This window comes from Harpegnathos saltator, unplaced genomic scaffold, assembly GCF_003227715.2.
Source record: "Harpegnathos saltator strain DR-91 unplaced genomic scaffold, Hsal_v8.6 scaffold708, whole genome shotgun sequence".
Classification (NCBI taxonomy): Eukaryota; Metazoa; Arthropoda; class Insecta; order Hymenoptera; family Formicidae; genus Harpegnathos; species Harpegnathos saltator.
Window position 1 is genome coordinate 1,702,282 of NW_020230547.1, and position 18,494 is coordinate 1,720,775.

At 38.9% G+C, this 18,494-nt stretch overlaps 1 protein-coding gene across 3 annotated transcripts; it reads left to right on the forward strand.

Annotated features, from left to right (window-relative positions):
* Positions 1 to 3,300: 3,300 nt before the first annotated feature.
* On the forward strand, positions 3,301 to 11,571 carry LOC105187402 (venom serine protease 34). 3 transcript variants are annotated; one of them, XM_025305664.1, is made up of 8 exons: positions 3,301 to 3,424; positions 6,696 to 6,907; positions 8,021 to 8,227; positions 8,376 to 8,577; positions 9,060 to 9,266; positions 9,331 to 9,482; positions 9,833 to 9,989; positions 10,419 to 11,571. In XM_025305664.1, exons 1-8 carry the CDS (start codon positions 3,418 to 3,420, stop codon positions 10,442 to 10,444), a joined length of 1,170 nt encoding a protein of 389 aa, XP_025161449.1. In that variant the 5' UTR covers positions 3,301 to 3,417; the 3' UTR covers positions 10,445 to 11,571. The 3 variants fall into 3 exon arrangements, with proteins under 3 accessions (XP_025161449.1, XP_025161450.1, XP_025161448.1); XM_025305665.1 differs by lacking the exon at positions 3,301 to 3,424 and adding an exon at positions 5,968 to 6,263; XM_025305663.1 differs by lacking the exon at positions 3,301 to 3,424 and adding an exon at positions 5,969 to 6,141.
* The last annotated feature ends 6,923 nt before the right edge of the window (positions 11,572 to 18,494 follow it).

An 18,494-nucleotide genomic window follows, 5' to 3' on the forward strand; every position in this document is an offset into this window, starting at 1 on the left:
ATTCCGCTTTGGTATCAATGTGGATGGTTTTCCTGGATCGCTAATGGATTTCTTTCGTTTGGGATTATTGAAATATATCCACTTTTCGTCTCCAATCACAATACGATGCAAAAACATTTTCTTTTTGCCTGGCAAGCAAGATTTCAGACTAGAGCTGATGATACCCGGGTACCCGGGTATTTCCCATATTACCCGTATTATCCGTATTACCCGTATTATCCATATTACTCGTATTATCCATGTTACTCGCATCATCTATATTATTTGAATATCCATATTATCCGTATTACTCGAGTGTCTATGTATTATAGACACTATAGAGCTCGTTGGCTCACATGTTTTAATTAATAACTCGATAATTATTGGCAATTTGACATTATGGTACATGACTTTTCTTCTCGGCTACACCCAATCTATCTCTTACTTTCGTCTGCATGATCAGCTATCAAACACCCTATATATGTACATAAGCATTTAAAAGAATTATATAGTATTATAAAAATTTAACACATTTATTAATAGTGTCCAATATTAAAAAAAAATATCTTTTTGAAGGTTATTGTTATTCAAGAAAAACCTACCTACAAAAATGTCCATGGCATAAATTTTTATAAGTAAAATTTATAATTATTTATTAGAACACTGAGTTATATGGTTATTTTACTTGTTATTATAACAAATTAATTATTATAGCAATGCAATAAAAAATATTTAATACAAATAATCTTGGCGCGGCTGCACCAAAAATTTTAATAATCTTACTGATTGGGACCCGCAGCCGCCTTCCACGTAAATTCATCACTCCGCGGCTGATTCCTTGCAGTCCGCTCCGCGCTTTCCGGCGGTCCGCGACTGCTGATTTAATTATTATTACAGTGAAAAGATGGGAGGAATCTTTATCCGCATTTAAAGTTACTGCATACCGAAAAGTGTAATTTGACATTCTAATATTGCTACATGATATCAGGATATTGAATTATGTTAGATTCCGAAAAAGCGTTCGGTAAGAAAAAATGAGACTTTGTGCACATATTGTCCTACATTCTAAGAAGTAATTCAATGTGAAACAACAGTCGTGCGAGATGAAGTCATGCCAGAAATGTTCCAATGTACTGAAAAAAATTGTCGCATCATCGAAGCATATCCCTCATTGTCTATTACATAAAACCGATTTGCGCGTTTAAGCACGCTGCATATCACAGAATATAAATTAATGATCGCGCAGGGCATTAATATGAGGTGTAATAACAATATGGAAGAAAATTTAATTCACTCAATATTATTTTATTTACCAACAGCATCACGTATAATATTTTTCAGAGCACACACCAACAACTCGCAATCGATAAGTGAATCTCGATCGCACTTTGCGTTGCCGCGTATCGCTTTCGCCGCATCCATGTAGTCGAAAATTTTTAACGTGTGACGTTTATCAGGGTACATGTTTTTCTGCTATATAATGTTCGAAAATTTTCTACATTTTGCATTAACCTCAATTTTTGTGTGAGATGCGTATTCTCATACAGTTAAGAATACATAGGATCAATGCAGCGCTCGAAATTAAATAAATTGTCGAATGTTTCCGATTTTAAGCACATTGTGGTTGCCAGCAAATTAAGTTTTACAATTTTCACATTATGAAAACTGCTGATTTCGACATGCAATTCTCGAATCCAAAACGATGATGAAGAAGATGACTATGGGAAGCGCTGAGTACCGACACATTTATATACCATTATTAATTCCTTCCAGATCGTAACTGGCATTATTAGTACCGAGAACAATGTCTACACTGGACACAAGTCCTACGTTGCCCAATTTCAACATGTTTGTCAACAGGAGGTTGAATCAATTCTGGTGTTCTTTTGTCAATCTTTTGTTTTTATTTTAAAGAAATGGTTAAATTTATATGAATAAAAATATTTTTCGGCGTTAGCTGTGACTTTTTCCCATCTTTCTGGCAACATAGCGATTTCACGATAATAGAACGATCTGTCTTTCGAAACAATCCAACCCGACAACCAGTTTTGCACATCCTCGTAATTATTGAAGTGTGTATCTGTCAAAGCGTGTTGCATCAATTGGAATAGATGGTATTCAGATGGTGCTAGGTCTGGAGAATAAGCTGGGTGAGGATGTATTTCCCATTCGAGCTTTATGAATGTTTGTTTAACGATTGAAGTAACATGTGGATGAACATTATCGTGCAAGATAATCACTTTGCATTTATTGGTGGCTGTCGCTGGCCTTTTTTGCATCATTCAATTTGTTCAATTGTTGCTAGTATCGCTTCTCCGTAATTGTATCATTCAGTTTTAGAAGTCCACAGTTTTATTTACATCACACCTTCCATATCTTATCAAATACAGAGCATTGTTTTGTGAATGTTCCGTTTTGGTGTCGGTGTTGATGGTTGACCTGGACCAACTCATGATCTTTTCCGCTTTGGATTATCAAAATAAGTCCACTTTTCATCTTCAGTTACAATTCGTCACAAAAATCTCTTTTCTGTCTGACAAACAAAGACATGACGATATTCAAACGATTTGCAATGGTACTTTCATTCGATTCATGTAGAACCTATTTGCTTTCCTTTTGAATTTTTCCCATGGCGTGTAGGCGTTTAGAAATTGTTGATTTATTGACGTTGAGTTGCTCAGCCAATTGTTTTTCATTTGAGCGGTGTTTTCATTTAATAATGCTTACAATTCAGAATCTTTGAATTTTTATGGTTGACCAGTACTTTTGAATCGTTAAAACCAAAATTTACAGTTGGAATACAATGGAGCTTGATCATCATAAGTTATAACAAGTATTTCATGAGCTTTAGTTGCCGATTATTTCAAGTTAAACAAAAAAAAGTAATGAATGTTGAAAATGCAAATAATTCTGAGTCGTAAGCGGTATGTATAAAGTGTTATTTAATCCATTGATAAATATAAAAGGGATCCCCTAAGAAAATTTAAATTATCTTATTTCAATTTCTTCATTTTCTTCCTCTTTGCAATACTAATTTACATTTAAAAACATTTAACAAACACTTCACACAAACTGGTCCGTCCTGAGGTAAATTGGTTGAATCCTTTCATCCCAAAAAGAACAAATTTCATAATATAAAAATAACACGGACGTGACGTGACAATAGCCGCTCATTAATTTACCGCTATTAGGAACACCATTTATCATTATTATGATCAGAAACAAGTGGCGACATGTTATCATAAATTATGCATGTTAAATGCTAGAATAATATTGAGAAACAATTCGCACATTTGTGCATTCTGCTTCGGAAACATTCGGCGCGATATACTTCATACGTACGTGCTAGTCACTTATTTGATCTGTCTGCAAAAGTTACTTGTCAGTGCAAGCAAGTGTGTCTCGGCATAGCAACTTTGTTGGGTGTTCCCTGAGAGGATGAAGTGTACGTAAAAACTCCACGTCCAAAGCCAATTGAGTCAATCGTTTACGAGATTGTTTACTTCACGTCTTACTATATTACCGAAAATTATTTAGCGTGTCAAATATTTGCGTTCCGTTTGTTGTGTTACAACTAATCAAGAGAAAAGAATTTATCAATCTGTCAGAGACAATGTTTGAACGCTCGTGTATTCTTTAGCTCCGTGTAGGACGTTTAGAAGTGGAATAACAGCAATTATCATTAAGTTACGTTACACATTGTGTCCGCTTTTGCCCAACATCATTGTATATCAAAGTTTGATGGTCGGCAAAGACCGATAAATCGAAAACTTTGTCCGCGCAGCCAACTTCCCTTACTTCCCCACATACACGCACACACGAGGGATTCAATAGTTCATTGAATTACACACAATTGCAAATGATTTACTTTCCGAATATCGAGCATATGCCTTGATGTATGTTTTATCGTGTTCTTCCTTCTTCTCTTTCCATTTTTAATTGTGATTATACGTGACTGTCGCGCAGAATCATTCAAAGACGTATTTGCTTCGAGAGATAAACTAGATTTCGCCATATCCAGAGCAAACAGGTGCTACATGTTGACGCTTCGTCGGAACATCGATCCCGAGAAATATTTTTTTTTCGTTTTTGTCAGGGCATGAGAAAAATCTGGAAATTACAATCATACAATAGAAAAAAAGAGTGAGAGCGAGAGCGAGAGAGAGAGAGAGAGAGAGAGAGAGAGGGAGAGATAGACCTCTTTCAATCCGACGGTGATAAATTTTTATTGCGGCAGGATTTAACGAGAGATAGCGCGGTCACGCGCGCGCGAGTGTTATAGTAAATAATATAGTAACTAATCCGTAATTTAACGACATGACGAGAACATATCTTAGAACATTTCATCTTAAATTCCGTTAGGACGATGTAAACTGTAACGTCTTAAAGTACGGTCTCTCGGGCGGCGAAGATTTCGGAAGAAGCGATACCTTTGATTCGGAACTTCGATTTGAAATGTTAAAGACGTCGACCGAAGTTCCGAGACGACGAAAGGGCGGGCTTGCAAAATTTATTTACTGGAGCAAATGAAATGCGTTCCTCTTTGTCATCTGTTTCACCAGAAGAAAGACAATTCACATTTACGGTCGAAGATAATGATTCAAGTGCGACATTATCGACAGAAAAAGCGATGAAAGATTCTCAATCGCCTTCACGGGTGCAACCTCTGTATAAAAAAGAAAAGGAATGACCCTTAACAGTTTTTTACAACTATGTTAAAATTATCAGAAGGCAAATATATGTGCGGAGTGCACAGTTTATTCGATAGAACATCGAAATGGTGCCTATCCGCGAAAAAGATCTTGTTTGTTCAGCTGTTTTTATACGCCAATTGGTTGCTCAGCTTTTGCATTTACAACGGTGCCATACGCGGTAGTATTTCATACGTCGAGTATATATTTACGAAAAAATATACGAAGGTATTACGTGCGCGAAGGAAAACCAACATGTTATAATTATTCATTTTGCGCCTGCGAGAGAAACGGTATATATTCTATTTTTATGACGCATCTGCAAGATAAGGCGACACCGTCGATTTTTGCGTAACTACTTACGAATAACAATGTATTTTTAATTGAGCTAATACAAGAGTAAAGCAATTTTACGAGATAATAAGATTATTGCAATTTACAGAGTCTTATTGTTGCACGAATTGACGAGGGGAAGAACGTTTGCGTTCACGGACACGCTTATCGGCCGAATTAAGGAATTAAGGTTAATTACTTTTCCTTGAGGAACTATGATCGTGCATATTCTATCCTTTTCGCTCTTATACCTTATTCTTTCAAGATTGTATTTTACAATAAGCAATAAATACGTGTTGAATGCGTCGTGCAATCGATGATTGGCGCAGCGACATAACCACGTCTCACGAGAGTAAAGAACAATTAATAACACGATAGAAATTTGTCGTACGATTAGTAAAGAGCCGTAGAAATGAGGTAAAAGTTGAACGTTGAATTAGATATGTCTACCACGTATCTTTAATAATTCCACCGATTAAGCTCCTATACGATCAATAGAGATCAGCGCGTCGGTCAATGTGCCGAGTTTCAAACAATCAAAATCGCTTCCAAGTAAAGTGACATGAATTTCTTCATAGAGCGTCATTTCGCATTTGAAGGCGCGATTTGCATGAGGACAGTTTTCCGTTTTCGACGGTTTATCGACCAAAGAATTATGGCTGGTAGTCCCGTTAAGATGACACCTAAATTCAATATGATCGGGAAGTAAGTGTTTCCGAGGCTCACAGCGCTGATACGAGTAACTAATCTGAGTAAGAATTGCGTCTTTTGCTCGGATCTCGTTCTCGGTCTCGCCGACAACGACGAGACCTTGCAAAAAGCGTCTCAGCGCGCTCACATTTCAGATATTTGCGATTCGTGTGTGTGTCTTGTCAAACTCGCGGGTTCGCATTTGTGCTGTTCCAAAGATAACAGATCCACTCGCGAAATGTAACTGTGAGATAAGGTAGCTCGCGAGGCATTATCAGTTTCGGCTTTGCTTTATCTTCGTGTCAGGATAAAAGCAAACGTTTCTTCTGCCGCGCGCGCGGTTGTTTGCCGGGACAATATAGCTGGCTTCTCTCTTGAAGCGTCCGTTCCGGAAAAGGTCAGGAATCGTTCCGCTAGCAGTCATTCAACGGAGATACCATGCGAGAAGGTATTTCGAGTGCTTTTGGCACCTACGGGAAGAAATACGTGCGATATGTGTTTCCATAAATTACGTAAAAGTGACAATACAGCCGGCGTATCGACCGAATTGTATCTTCTTCGTAACTCGAGGCAAGTGACGCGATTTCGAACACATTCAACGAGGAAATTTTGCAAACTTTCTGACGTGGCTTGAATAAATTGGTAAAATGACATGAAAGTGGTAATTAAACGTTCCTCGATGTTTTGAAAACAGATTTGAGAGATTCAATCGGAAAATAATATCTGTGCTTTGCATCTAAAGTTATACTTCGGTATGCCTATAGATTTATTTTTTCCGCGATCTTGAACGTAAGTATAACCGTGCTGAGCGAAGTACGCCAAGTAGATCTTCTAGTTCAGTATCGATCCCAATAAACTTGACGCAAAGTTTGGATAACCAGCTGCATGCTATAACGGTTAAGTTAGATTGTTGTTTCATCAAAAATAGTTAAGATTAAATTTTAAGAGGATCTATACGCACATGTACGACGGTATGATTACGGGAACATTATTTCGTTCTAGTCAAAGTGGTAACATTTGGTCTATTGCTGTCTTTTTTGACGCTGAGTGAAGCCCAGTCAGACTGCAACTATTTTCAAAACATGGAACCTGGAGAATCGTATTATATATATAATCCAATGTATCCCAATTCGTACCCGCGAGGAAGCTATTGCACGTGGAAAGCAAACAGCCCTTATACCATAAAACTTAATTGTGAAGTCAATATGTCCACGGTGAGTTGTACACTGCAAAGATATTTCGTTCGTGAACACGCATTTTAGGAGTGAAGATAAAGGGTGTCCCAAAATTCACGCAAGAAGTAATTTTGATAGAAAACACAGGTTTATAATTAAAAACTGTAAATTTTTTATTGATTCATAAAGTATACAGTATAGGGTTATGTATGGAATAGCATATCGGGTAAACGGCCATAGCGAAGAGAGTTCGTTGAATGGATTGTGGAACAACAAGTGGATGCTGATTTTTCGAACAAAATCATCTTCAGCGATGAAGCTCATTTTCATCTTGATGGCTTGGTTAATCGACAAAATTTTCGCATTTGGGGTTCAGAAAATCCACGAGTGATTGTTGAGAAACAAATGCATCCACAACGTGTCACTGTTTGGTGCGAATTTTGGGCTGGAGGCATCATCGGACCATTCTTCTTCGAAAATGCGGCTGGTCAGACAATAACAGTTAATGGTGCTGGCTATCGCGACATGATAAGCCAGTTTTTGTGTCTAAATTGCAAGATATGGATGTGGACGACATGTGGTTTCAACAAGACAGTGCCACATGCCATACAGCTCGAGGAACAATTCAATTACTGCATGAGTCATTTCCTGGTCGTGTAATTTCCCGTTTTGGTGATCAGATTTGGCCGCCCAGGTCATGCGATTTAACGCCATTGGACTTTTTTCTTTGGAATTTTTTGAAGTCTAAGGTTTATGCCAACAAGCCGACGACCACCCACGCCTTAAAGGAAGAATTTGAGCGCTGTATCAACGAAATTCAGCCACATTTATGCAAAACGGTCATGGAAAATTTCAACAAAAGAGTGCATATGTGCCAGCAAAGCCGTGGAGGCCATTTACCCGACATGCTATTCCATACATAACCCTATACTGTATACTTTATGAATCAATAAATAATTTACAATTTTTAATTATAAAGCTGTGTTTTCTATCAAAATAACTTCTTGCGTGAATTTTGGAACACCTTTTAGCTGGATACATTTGAATATCCTAATCTAACGACCAAATTTAAGTCCAGTGTTTATACGAACAACCAAGTCATTAAAAGCAGAATAGGAAAGAAATTTAATGGTTTATTGCGATATTTTGTAGAGTCCGGGTTGCAATGAAGACCAGCTTTCGATCCAATTTGCTGGGCAAGATATAAATAGCTATTGCGGTACGGGTAGTTTAGAACTCGTGGGTTCAAATGTAATTGTCTACTTTAAATCGTCATATTATACGCAAGGGGGTAAATTTTGGTGTCATTTACGATCGGAAAAACCGTTGGACGATTGCAGATGTGGTTGGAAGAATCCGGTACGTATGCTTTACTTTGTGAGACTTTTTGTACGGTGAAAAATCATTCAGAGATACATTAAGGCGACTAAAAGATTAAGAGAGAGCAAACAACGTGCGAAATTTATGTGCGGAAAGGCTCTGTCGTTACTTTTCGTTATTTATTTAGGCTCCAGCTATAGTCGGCGGCAAGGAAACCGGTGTAAACGAATTTCCAATGATGGCTGGTCTCGTTGATAGCGTCGAAAGAATTTTATATTGCGGCGCGACCATAATAAGTACGCAACACGTAATAACAGCCGCTCATTGTGTAAAGGACAGAGATCCTGGAAAGCTTGGTGTAATTGTCGGCGAACATGATACAAGTACAGGTAAAATTGAGTTCAAATTTATGTTGAGTTCATAATCCTTCAAAATGAGAGATCCAAGCAAGTTTTAACGATCACGATAGTCTCGAATCAGGTCACGCAGTTCTGTCTTAGATCTGATACAAGTACGCGCGAGGAAATTGTTGTATGCAACGCGGGCTATATTTTTCGACAATTTATCTATCTGAAAAAATAAATGTATTTTTGACAAACGCAGCGCGTTTGTATGTTCTAAATATTCGCAGGAGAATTTGAATTTCTTAGTGAAGGACGCGGATCATTATCATCAATAATAAATATACATTACAGCTTAACGTAATATTTTTAATTTTAGAAATTATTCTTAGAAATCTATGTTAATAGATACGTAATAAAGTATTTTCGCAAACATAAATTGAGGATAAAAACAGTAATATATAGTAAATAACACAATATTATGTATAATATCCCTTAATGCACGGGATTTGGTGTTATTCTGTAAATAGGCACCGAAACCAATGCGACCAAGTTGTACCGCATGAAGGAGTGCATGATACATCCTGGGTATTTTCCTGGCAACACTATTAATCAGAACGACATAGCTGTTTGTCAAATTATTGGCTCGATAACATATAATGACAAAGTCAGTCCAGTCTGTCTGCCATTTCAGCATAGTCGCGATTCATTTGACGAATCTATAGTGACGGCGTTGGGTTAGTATCATCTGATCATCTTTATCGCACATCACTATTCTCTTTAACCGTTCTCAACAATCAGGATGGGGCCTAAAGGAATTTGGCGGTGAAAAGGCGGTTGAGTTGCATGGAGTGGAATTGGACGTAATCAACCTTTCGGATTGCAAGCGAGCATATTATGGCATAACAGACGGTCACATGTGCACTTACACCCCGGGGAAAGATGCTTGTCAGGTAAGGGAACGGGACTACTTTCACGCGGAGAAATCGTCCGTAGGTCATCGTATTGAATTATGTGATACAGTCATTGACGATACTGCCGTGTCCCCAAGGTATAATCGATCGCGTCTAAAGACGCGTCTAAAGTCGTGTTTGTACGAGTGACAATAGAGAATCAGTGAGAGGGACAGGAAAACACTCCAGTTACTTGTTCACTTCACTGTATCTTTTACGATTATTCAAGTTCATTGTGTACAAGTTGACAACGTGACCGTGTTGGCAGTGTGCGAGTACAATGTCGTTTCGACGCCACGAGGCATCGCGCAATCGTGCCATGTTTTAATGTTCGACCTTACCTTCCGCAGATGGATAGTGGCGGGCCAGCGATTTGGAAGAATCCTATCACGTATAATAATGTGCTAGTCGGCATTATATCTTCCGGAGTTGGTTGCGCTACCGACAAACCAGCTGTCTCTACGCGTGTTGGGCGCTACATTGATTGGATACAGAGCGTAACACCTGGTAAGAATCGACAAGGAGAAAAAAGCCAATAAGAGCCAACCAAGATCTTGCTGTTACGAACTTACGAAATCTTCTGAATCGCAAGAGTAAAACAAAATCAAGAACAGACCACCTAATCGACTTCTACTTCTAAATGGTGCCCATGTTGGCAACGCTTGTAAGGATTCGTTTGGCGTTCCATTCTTGATTTTACTTTCGCGATTGAGTGGCTTTCGCGAGAGTGAGATCTTGTGTTGGCTTTTTTGTCTTTTTCTTCTCGTTGATTGTGAAATCAAAGAATCTCGATCGTTTAGCTGATCGTTTACTTGGTAAGACGTTTTGTAAGTGCAGTTCGATCGGTTAGAGAAACGCGAGAATTTTACCGCCTCGACGAAATTGCCGACGTATCAGTGTATTTCTCTCACTTCTTTTCTTCCTTTCTTCTGACAGGCGTGCGATATTGCCAACTGGAGTGATCGTTCTATGCTTATGCAGAAGCGAAACGATGAGGGATAATAGCACGATATTGCAGGAGATGGAGCTGCTACTACACGCTGATGCCATGTTCGTGCATACATTTTTTATCTTATGAAACACACATATACACTAAAGGCCGGTCCAGAATAAGTTGCAACGTTCAGTTGCGAATTGCGGAATGGCAAGTTGTCAATTGCAAGTTACAAATCATTGCAACGCCTAATCCACATGTAGATGTCGAAAGTTTGCAAGTTGCAAAGAAACAGCCAATCAGAAAATAGAACCCGCTTTTTCGTTGTCCTATAATTTTGATTGAGACTTAGCTAGAAAAATTGTCAAATAATATTGGCTATTTTGTGAAGTTTAATGAAAGTTATTTTAATAAGATAAGATAGCGTTAAAACACAACAAGAAATAAATGAAATTACTTGATGTCTGACAGCTTCGAGGCTCTATATTGAAGCTATGAATTAAAATTAACCTCAAATTTTGCATAAAGACGGTACATAAAAAGAAATAGCTGTTTTATTGAGTAACATAACAATAATTTTCCAAGCATTATCTATTTTCTTCTATTATTCTTAAAATTCGGTGCAGTTTTATTAACTAGAGATTGATTTGTCTTTATGTGTACAATTAGTAATCGTATTTCGAACTCATCCCATTCTTTTGCAACTGCTTCAAACACATCCAATTCGTACTGCCCTTCAGTATCTATTTCTTTTTACAAATAATGGAATGCATACAAGATATCTACAAAACCATGAAAAATTACATCACACCTTTTGTATCACACAATCTTTATCTGTGGTGTCGTGTTTCATTTTTCGTACTCTACCTGAACTCGATACTTGATTGACTGAGACGTTGCGATTACCGATTGCTCTTGCCAAGAAGAAGTTGAAAGTTGAGTAACTCTTTTTTAACAACCGCAATTCCCTGTTGCGATCGGAAATAGTACTTTGCAACTAGTAGTAGTTGCTATCCTTCGCAACTCGCAACCTATTCTGAACCGGTCCTAAGAGATACGTGCGAACAATATCAACACGATGTATCAAGTTTTAATATCACATTGACGACGGTGAATTATATTCGTTTTCATTTGCAAGTAACAGTTAATCTTTCATTTTGGAAGCTGGTGTTGTTTCTTGCTTCTGCTACCTTGCTGCTTCGAATTTGTCGAGATTTTCTCCTTTTCGCATGGTGGAAATAGAAGATCGCGAGGAGTGCCCGCTTCGTGAGAACTGGAGCACACCGGGCATTCGCGAACGAGAGAGTGCGCTTTCTCCTGGGAATAAAACTCTCGTCGCGGCCTCCATCTAAACCACAGCGCGTTCGTGCATCATGTTTGACGCGATTATCGCATATTTGTGAAAACCGCGTGCAGCAGTGGCCGTTGTCTCGCTAAAGTCGCAAGCTTGAGCGAACCGAATCGGAACGACTCGCGAAGGCGAGGAAAAGTCTCTCTTTCCCTGAGCGTGCTTCCGGCCTCTCCTTAATTAGAACGCCGAGATAAAAGAGCGAATGCGCAGCTGCTGGAATGTATGTACCCTATAAGAAAGAGAAAGGTTCGCCCGCACAACTGGAATCGAGTCGAATGTACTGAATTTCACGATTACGCATAGCGAATCTATTGTCCTAACTACCATAAAATTTAGATTCTGCGAAGATAAGCTCGCGAGTCATAATTGAGTAATAATAGCGAGATTACAATATATACAGCTGATTACAGAGGCTTGTGGCTAATTTAGACGCGGCTTCTCGCCGCCGCGCCGCCACCAAAACCATACCCGAAACGAGTTACGGAAGATAACAAGGATGGTAATATGAAGTTTGATGGGTTAATTAACTGGGGACGTTCGACGGTCTCGGATACTTTGCCGTTCAACTAATTTAGTCGGGCACGGGATTATATCGGGTTGTTCGGAAAGTAATTTCGGTTTTTTCAAATAGATGGTGTTAATTGCCTTTTTAAGCGGTTAATTTCATTCTTAACCAGAAAATCATTTTACATTTTGACAAGGCACATTTCAAGCTTCATTTGAAGAAAAGTCGTTTTGGAATCTATCACGTTACTTTTGTTTGGCGTTGCATCAAAAATGGAAAAATAACGTGAGAAAATTTTCGTCACATTTTGCTTCCTTATTACCGTCAAGGCAAAAATGCAGCGCGAGCAAGAAAAAATTGTGTCTATGGAGAGGATGTGTTGACTGAATTGGCTTGTGTCAGAATTGATTTTCGAAATTTCGTTCTGGGAATTCCGACTTCAAAGATACATCATGTTCTGGAAGGTCAGTTGAGGCTGATGAAGACTAAATAAAGACATTGGTGAAAATCGCAAATCATCCCTTAACAACACGAAAAACTGCTGAGAGATTGAATTTCTCGAATTCAACCGTGCATGAGCATTTGAAGCAACTCGGTTTCGTTTCAAAGTTCGATATTTGGGTTCCACACGTTTACTCTCAAAGAAAGAGATTTGGTTTGTCGCATTACTATCTGCAATGTGCTGTTGAAATGTGAGGAAAACGATTCATTTCTGAAGTGACTCATAACTAGAGTTAAAAAATGGATTGCGTACAACAATATTCGCTATAAACGCAAAAAATCATGGTGAAGACAAGATGAATCAACTCAAAGCATATCGAAAGCTGATATCTATCAAAAGGAGATGATGCTCTCTATTTGGTAGGATTGAAAAGGAATGGTTTTTTTGAGTTGCTACCAAACAATCAAACGATTGATTCGAATGTGTATTGTCATCAATTAGACAAATTGAATGATTCCATCAAGCAGAAGAGACCAGAGTTGGCAAACAGAAAAGATGTTGTGTCTCATCATGACAATGCCAGACAAGTTTAATGACTCTGAAAGCGAGAAGCTATTAGCGCTTGGATGGAATTTGTTACCGCACCCACCATATTTATCTGATGTGGCATCATCCGTTATCACTTATTTCGGTCACTATAAAATTCTTTGAATGGTAAAAATTTCAATTCAAATAAAGGTATCAAAAACCATTTAATTCAATTTCTTGCCTATAAGAATCAGAAGTTCTATGAGCGTGGAATCATGTTATTACTTCAAAGTATATTATTACCTCAAAAATGGGAAAAGATATTAGAACAAAATGGTCAATACTTAACAGAATAAAACTTTTCCTTCTATTAAAAATATTGTCTTTCATTTTCATGCAAAAAACCGAAATTACTTTCTGAACAATCCGAATAACCCACGAAAAATAATTGCGCACACGAAACGCACGCGAGATCCATCCTTGGTTATGATCAAATAATTGGAGCCGTTCTCTTCGCTGCCCGAAAGTGGTGGGAAAAAACTCGCTTTCACGCAAAGTTGGCAAATGCGGACAAGTCGCGATTATTCGTGCGGTTACGTACAACTCTTATTCGTGCTCTGTTCTGGGAAGTCTTGAAGCATATCTCATTATTGCAACGATTTTATTACGATCTTTAATATGCATCATAGTTGGATTTTTTTCTTCGCACTGTGCATATAACACTTCAGTCGCTGACGTTTATGCTCTGGAGGAGGACGATACATCAGCATTTCGGGAGCGACATAAGCATGACGAATGACAATGACGTTACAAATACTCTCTTCTCCGCCTCACCCTCTTACGACGTAACCCTCCGCTTTTTTTGCGTCCGGGATAATTCATCCGGATGGGCATACTTTGTTTCACGGCCTCTTTGGAAAGTTCTCTTCGTCTCTTTCTCCCTCGAACGACCGTAGGGGTGTGGTATCATAATAGCGCAAAACAAGGAGAACTCCCAGGGATTTCAGACGGGCTAAATCTTCATTATATCGAGGAATAAAAGAAACGCGATAACAATAAGATATTATCGTGGCCATGGCAGAGATAAAAGAACTATACGAGGCCTCTCTGACGAACTTGCAGGAAACGCATGGAAACGCGCCGGAGGATACATCTGTATCATGTAACAGGCTGGATACGGTTCATGTAATCTTGATTTCGAGCGACACGCTCGTTTCCCGACGCGTCGATTTGGGCCGGGCGATTTCGGCGACAGAATATCTCGGAGAGTGCAAGGAGAAGCTTCAGCCAACGAGACGCGAAGGTAAACGTTGGAAGCGAAACACCGCGACTTCGAATATGCGCATGTTGAGAAGAAGGACAGAACGCGAGAAATAGAGAGAGCAAGAGAGAAAGCTGCATTTTTTATCTATATGAGCTTTTGTGAGCTCAGCCGGCTGCTGCTTCTGCCGCTGCACTATTTACGTGGCGCAGGTGTCGCGATATTCGAGGCTACTCGTCGCGAGTAAGTGTTTCGTCAACTTGACCCACCTGCGTACTCAGGCCTGTAATTGATATGAGACTCGCTGAGACGCGCGTGCGCGAGTTAGCCCGAGTTTGGCAGAAAATAATTAGTAGATCAGCTTTGAAGCACCAAACAGCACCTATACGCATACGAACCCAAGCAAAATACTGTTAGGGCCATCCTTATGAAGGCCCCGATAAGGCCCCGATATGGCTGAAAGTAGGATGCTCCAAAAACGGATGCCTCATTATTACCACATCAGGCCCCGAGATGAATCTTTTAGGGATATTTTAGATTTTATGAAATAAGGTTTTGAGAAAGAAAACTGATGAGGATCTTTGGATTTTTTAGGAATGCCTTAGATTTAATAAATAAGGATAATAATAATTTGATTTGGTTTCCTTTGATAGGAAAAGCTGAGGAGGACCTTGGAAGGATTTTTTAGGGATGCCTTAGATTTAATAAATAAGGCTTTGAGGGAAAACTCTTAGAAGGATTTTTTAGGAATACCTTAGATTTTACGAAATAACAGCTTTAACGTGGAAAACTGATGTGGGTCTAAGAATGATCTTTTTAGGATTCTTTAGATATACAAAATCACGTTTTGTGATAGAAAATTAATAAAATCTGAAGTGTATAATAAAATTGTCATAGTTTAGTATTGTTTTAGTAGGTACGTCCTATCTGGTTCTTTAAAAAATTTTTTAATTATACCGCAATTAAAAACAAATTCTATTAGTTTTATTAATTGTCATATTCATTAGTCTCTTCCAAGGATATTCCTAGAATTGCCTTTGTTTTAAAATGCAGCAAACTTTAATAAAAATAGTAACAGGATTTTTATGTGTAAAGAATGCTATATTTTATTGTAAAATATGCTACATTTTTAAAATAAAAGATTCTTGTTGTTCACTAATAAGGTTATAAAGAAACCAAGAAATTACAGTCTAAATTTCTTGGAATGAAAAGAACGAATATTTTTATTCAAGCAATAATAAAAATATTTCCTTATAAGGCTCTGTTGATATTGCCTTATAAGGACCCATTAAACCATTTGTTACATACATTTTGTAGGGCCCTTGTCTTTCTATCCTTACTAGTACTAGGGCCCGATTAATGTTAGAGAAAAATAATCAGGCCTGTACTAGAGCCTTATTATTGGGTGTACAAATTAGTTCGGTCCGTTTTCAAAAGATGGCTCCGGCTGTTATGAATGGTTCATAGTGACTGACGATTTTGGCAGTTTCAGAGAGGTTAGACATCTGCCAATAATATTCAGTTTATACTGCTCTGAGTTTCATACAAAAATCTTGCATTTTACAGTGTTGAAAATGTCGAATTTTGTGTTAACCAAGCAGCATTTGCGGGAGGTTTTAATTTTCTGCTTTAATTGGAAGAAAAGTGCAGCTGAAGCCCATCGAATGCTTGTTGAAGTTTATGGTGACGCTGCTCCAACTGATAAATCATGTAGGGAATGGTTTCGACATTTCAAGGATAGAGATTTCAGCGTCGAAGACAAGCCTCACTCTGGACAGCCAAAAAAGTTCGAGGACAAAGAATTAGAGGCATTACTCGAAGGAGATCAGAGTCAAGCGCAAGAGGAGCTTGCAAAATCATTGGGAGTGACTCAACAAGCCGTTTCCGTACGATTGAGAGACATGAGAATTATTAAAAAACAAGGAAATTGGGTGCCTTATGAACTGAAACCGAGAGACTTTGAGATGCGTCCTTTATGACAACGCTTGTCCTCATGTCGCAAAAGTCGTAAAATAATATTTGGAAACGCTCAAATGGGATGTTTTACCGCACCCGCCGTATTCTCCGGACATTACTCCTTCTGATTACTGGTTGTTCCGAAAGATGCAGCACGATTTAGTAGGTCACCGGTTCACTTCTTTCGCAGATATCGAAAATTGGTTCCAAACTTGGATCGCCTTAAAAGACGAGTAATTTTTTCGAGATGGAATTCGAAAATTGCTTGAGAAATGGGAGAAAGTAGTAGCCAGCGATGGAAAATACTTTAATTGATCTGTTCATTCATTTTGTTTTGAAATAAATACATACAAATAAATACATCTTTTAACACAAAAAAACGGACCGAACTAATTTGTACTTCGAATAATTTTTCTATTCGGGATAGAAGTTCTCCGTAGAAATCACGGCAATCGATCGAAGACGTTCTTTCAACATTGAACAAACTCGATGTTCCTCTCTTGCTCCTCCGTTTAGAAACATCTCGCTAAAATTCTCGTGAAAAAGCGTCGCGCTTTCTCTACGAGAGACCTTTCGCCGCCGAGTTGCATCTTGTTCGTCGGCGTTCGTGCAATTCCGAACACCATCCGACCACCGAATTCCTCGGCTCCGCCGGCCGAGAAAATTACATCGGGACGAGGAAATGTGATATTTGCTCGACACGTGCACGTTACATAATCCTTCTCGCGCGTTCGCGGTAAATTGCTTCTTGAGGGCATTAATAAGCAACCAAGCGAGTGTATTCATGAAAGGACACAGGATCAAAATGATTATAAGAACGTCCGGTGCGCACATGCGGCCGATATAAATGAATGGAAGCATGACATGAATGAAGCAATGCGTTTAAAGGCCGCTCGAATCCGCTTTCGATCATTTCCTTTCTGGTTATCCGCTTACAATTCCGATTGGATTCACTCACATAATAATTTGCAAATTAGAAACGATTGCGTTGTACACCGCTGATGCTGTTCGGGAGATAAATCCAATTAATATAAAAAGAGTGTGTGAGATGAAGGGGGGAAGGAGGGAGGGAGGGAGGGAAGGAGTGAGGGAGAGGGGCTGGGAGAGAGAGGGAGAGAGAGAGAGAGAGAGAGAGAGAGAGGGAGAGAGAGAGAGAGTGAGAGAGAGAGAGAGAGAGAGAGCAGTCTTTTTGATTTGCGCAATTACGATAAAAAGGAGCCTATTTGTTTTCGATCTCGCCGTTTCGCTCGTATCTCTTGACTAATCGATCAGTTGGACTCTAACAGATCCGCTCGACGCTGTTTCAAAGCTCGCAGATCGGACGATGAGCCTGTAAAGTCTTATTAATGGTTGATACACGTTTGAATACATGCGGCACACGCTCTGTGCTGATCAACGCAGATGCGTTACATTTTCCCTCTTCTCCTCCCTTTTCGAAAAAGTCATTGACACGTATAGAAATACAGGGTGTCTATAAAGTCCGACCCCAGCCCTGGATCTCGGAAACGGCTTTAAATATGGAAAAATGTTTCAGACAAAAGTTGTAGGATATTGAGGGGGACACATAATAAAAATATGGACTTGACCTTTAGTGACTTTATCAAGGCCAAGTCAATGTAATCGATGTTTTCTTAAATAGGACTTCCTACTTTTTATTACATATTCTTGTAGCCCCTATTAAGACGTTTTCAAAACATTACCTGTTTTTGTTTATTGCTCAAGCCATTTCCAAGATATGAAGCTTTAAAGTTGACATATCGCCGGCATACGCATTACCCAAGGTGTACCACGTGGAGGTTGCACGGTCGGATTTACGCCTCTTGTGTGAGCGTGTATGTGTGTCTGTCTGTCTGTGTTTGTGTCACAGTAGAGATAAGGACTCCACGATTCGTCACTCCCGTAGTATTTTTTGATTCCAAACTTCATTGTGTGTGTGCATGTGTTGTGGCCCTAAAAAGGACCAATTTTGTGTGTTTTTTCAGTCAAAAGTCTCCCCCTCCTTTCTCCCTCTCTCTCTCTCTCTCTCTCTCTCTCT

What these genes read in the sequence shown, in the direction of transcription:
- LOC105187402 (XM_025305663.1), top strand. An exon ending in ATCTATAGTGACGGCGTTGG is followed by an intron (nt 9,267 to 9,330) that starts GTTAGTATCATC and finishes CTCAACAATCAG; the next exon opens with GATGGGGCCTAAAGGAATTT. An exon ending in GATACAGAGCGTAACACCTG is followed by an intron (nt 9,990 to 10,418) that starts GTAAGAATCGAC and finishes TTCTTCTGACAG; the next exon opens with GCGTGCGATATTGCCAACTG.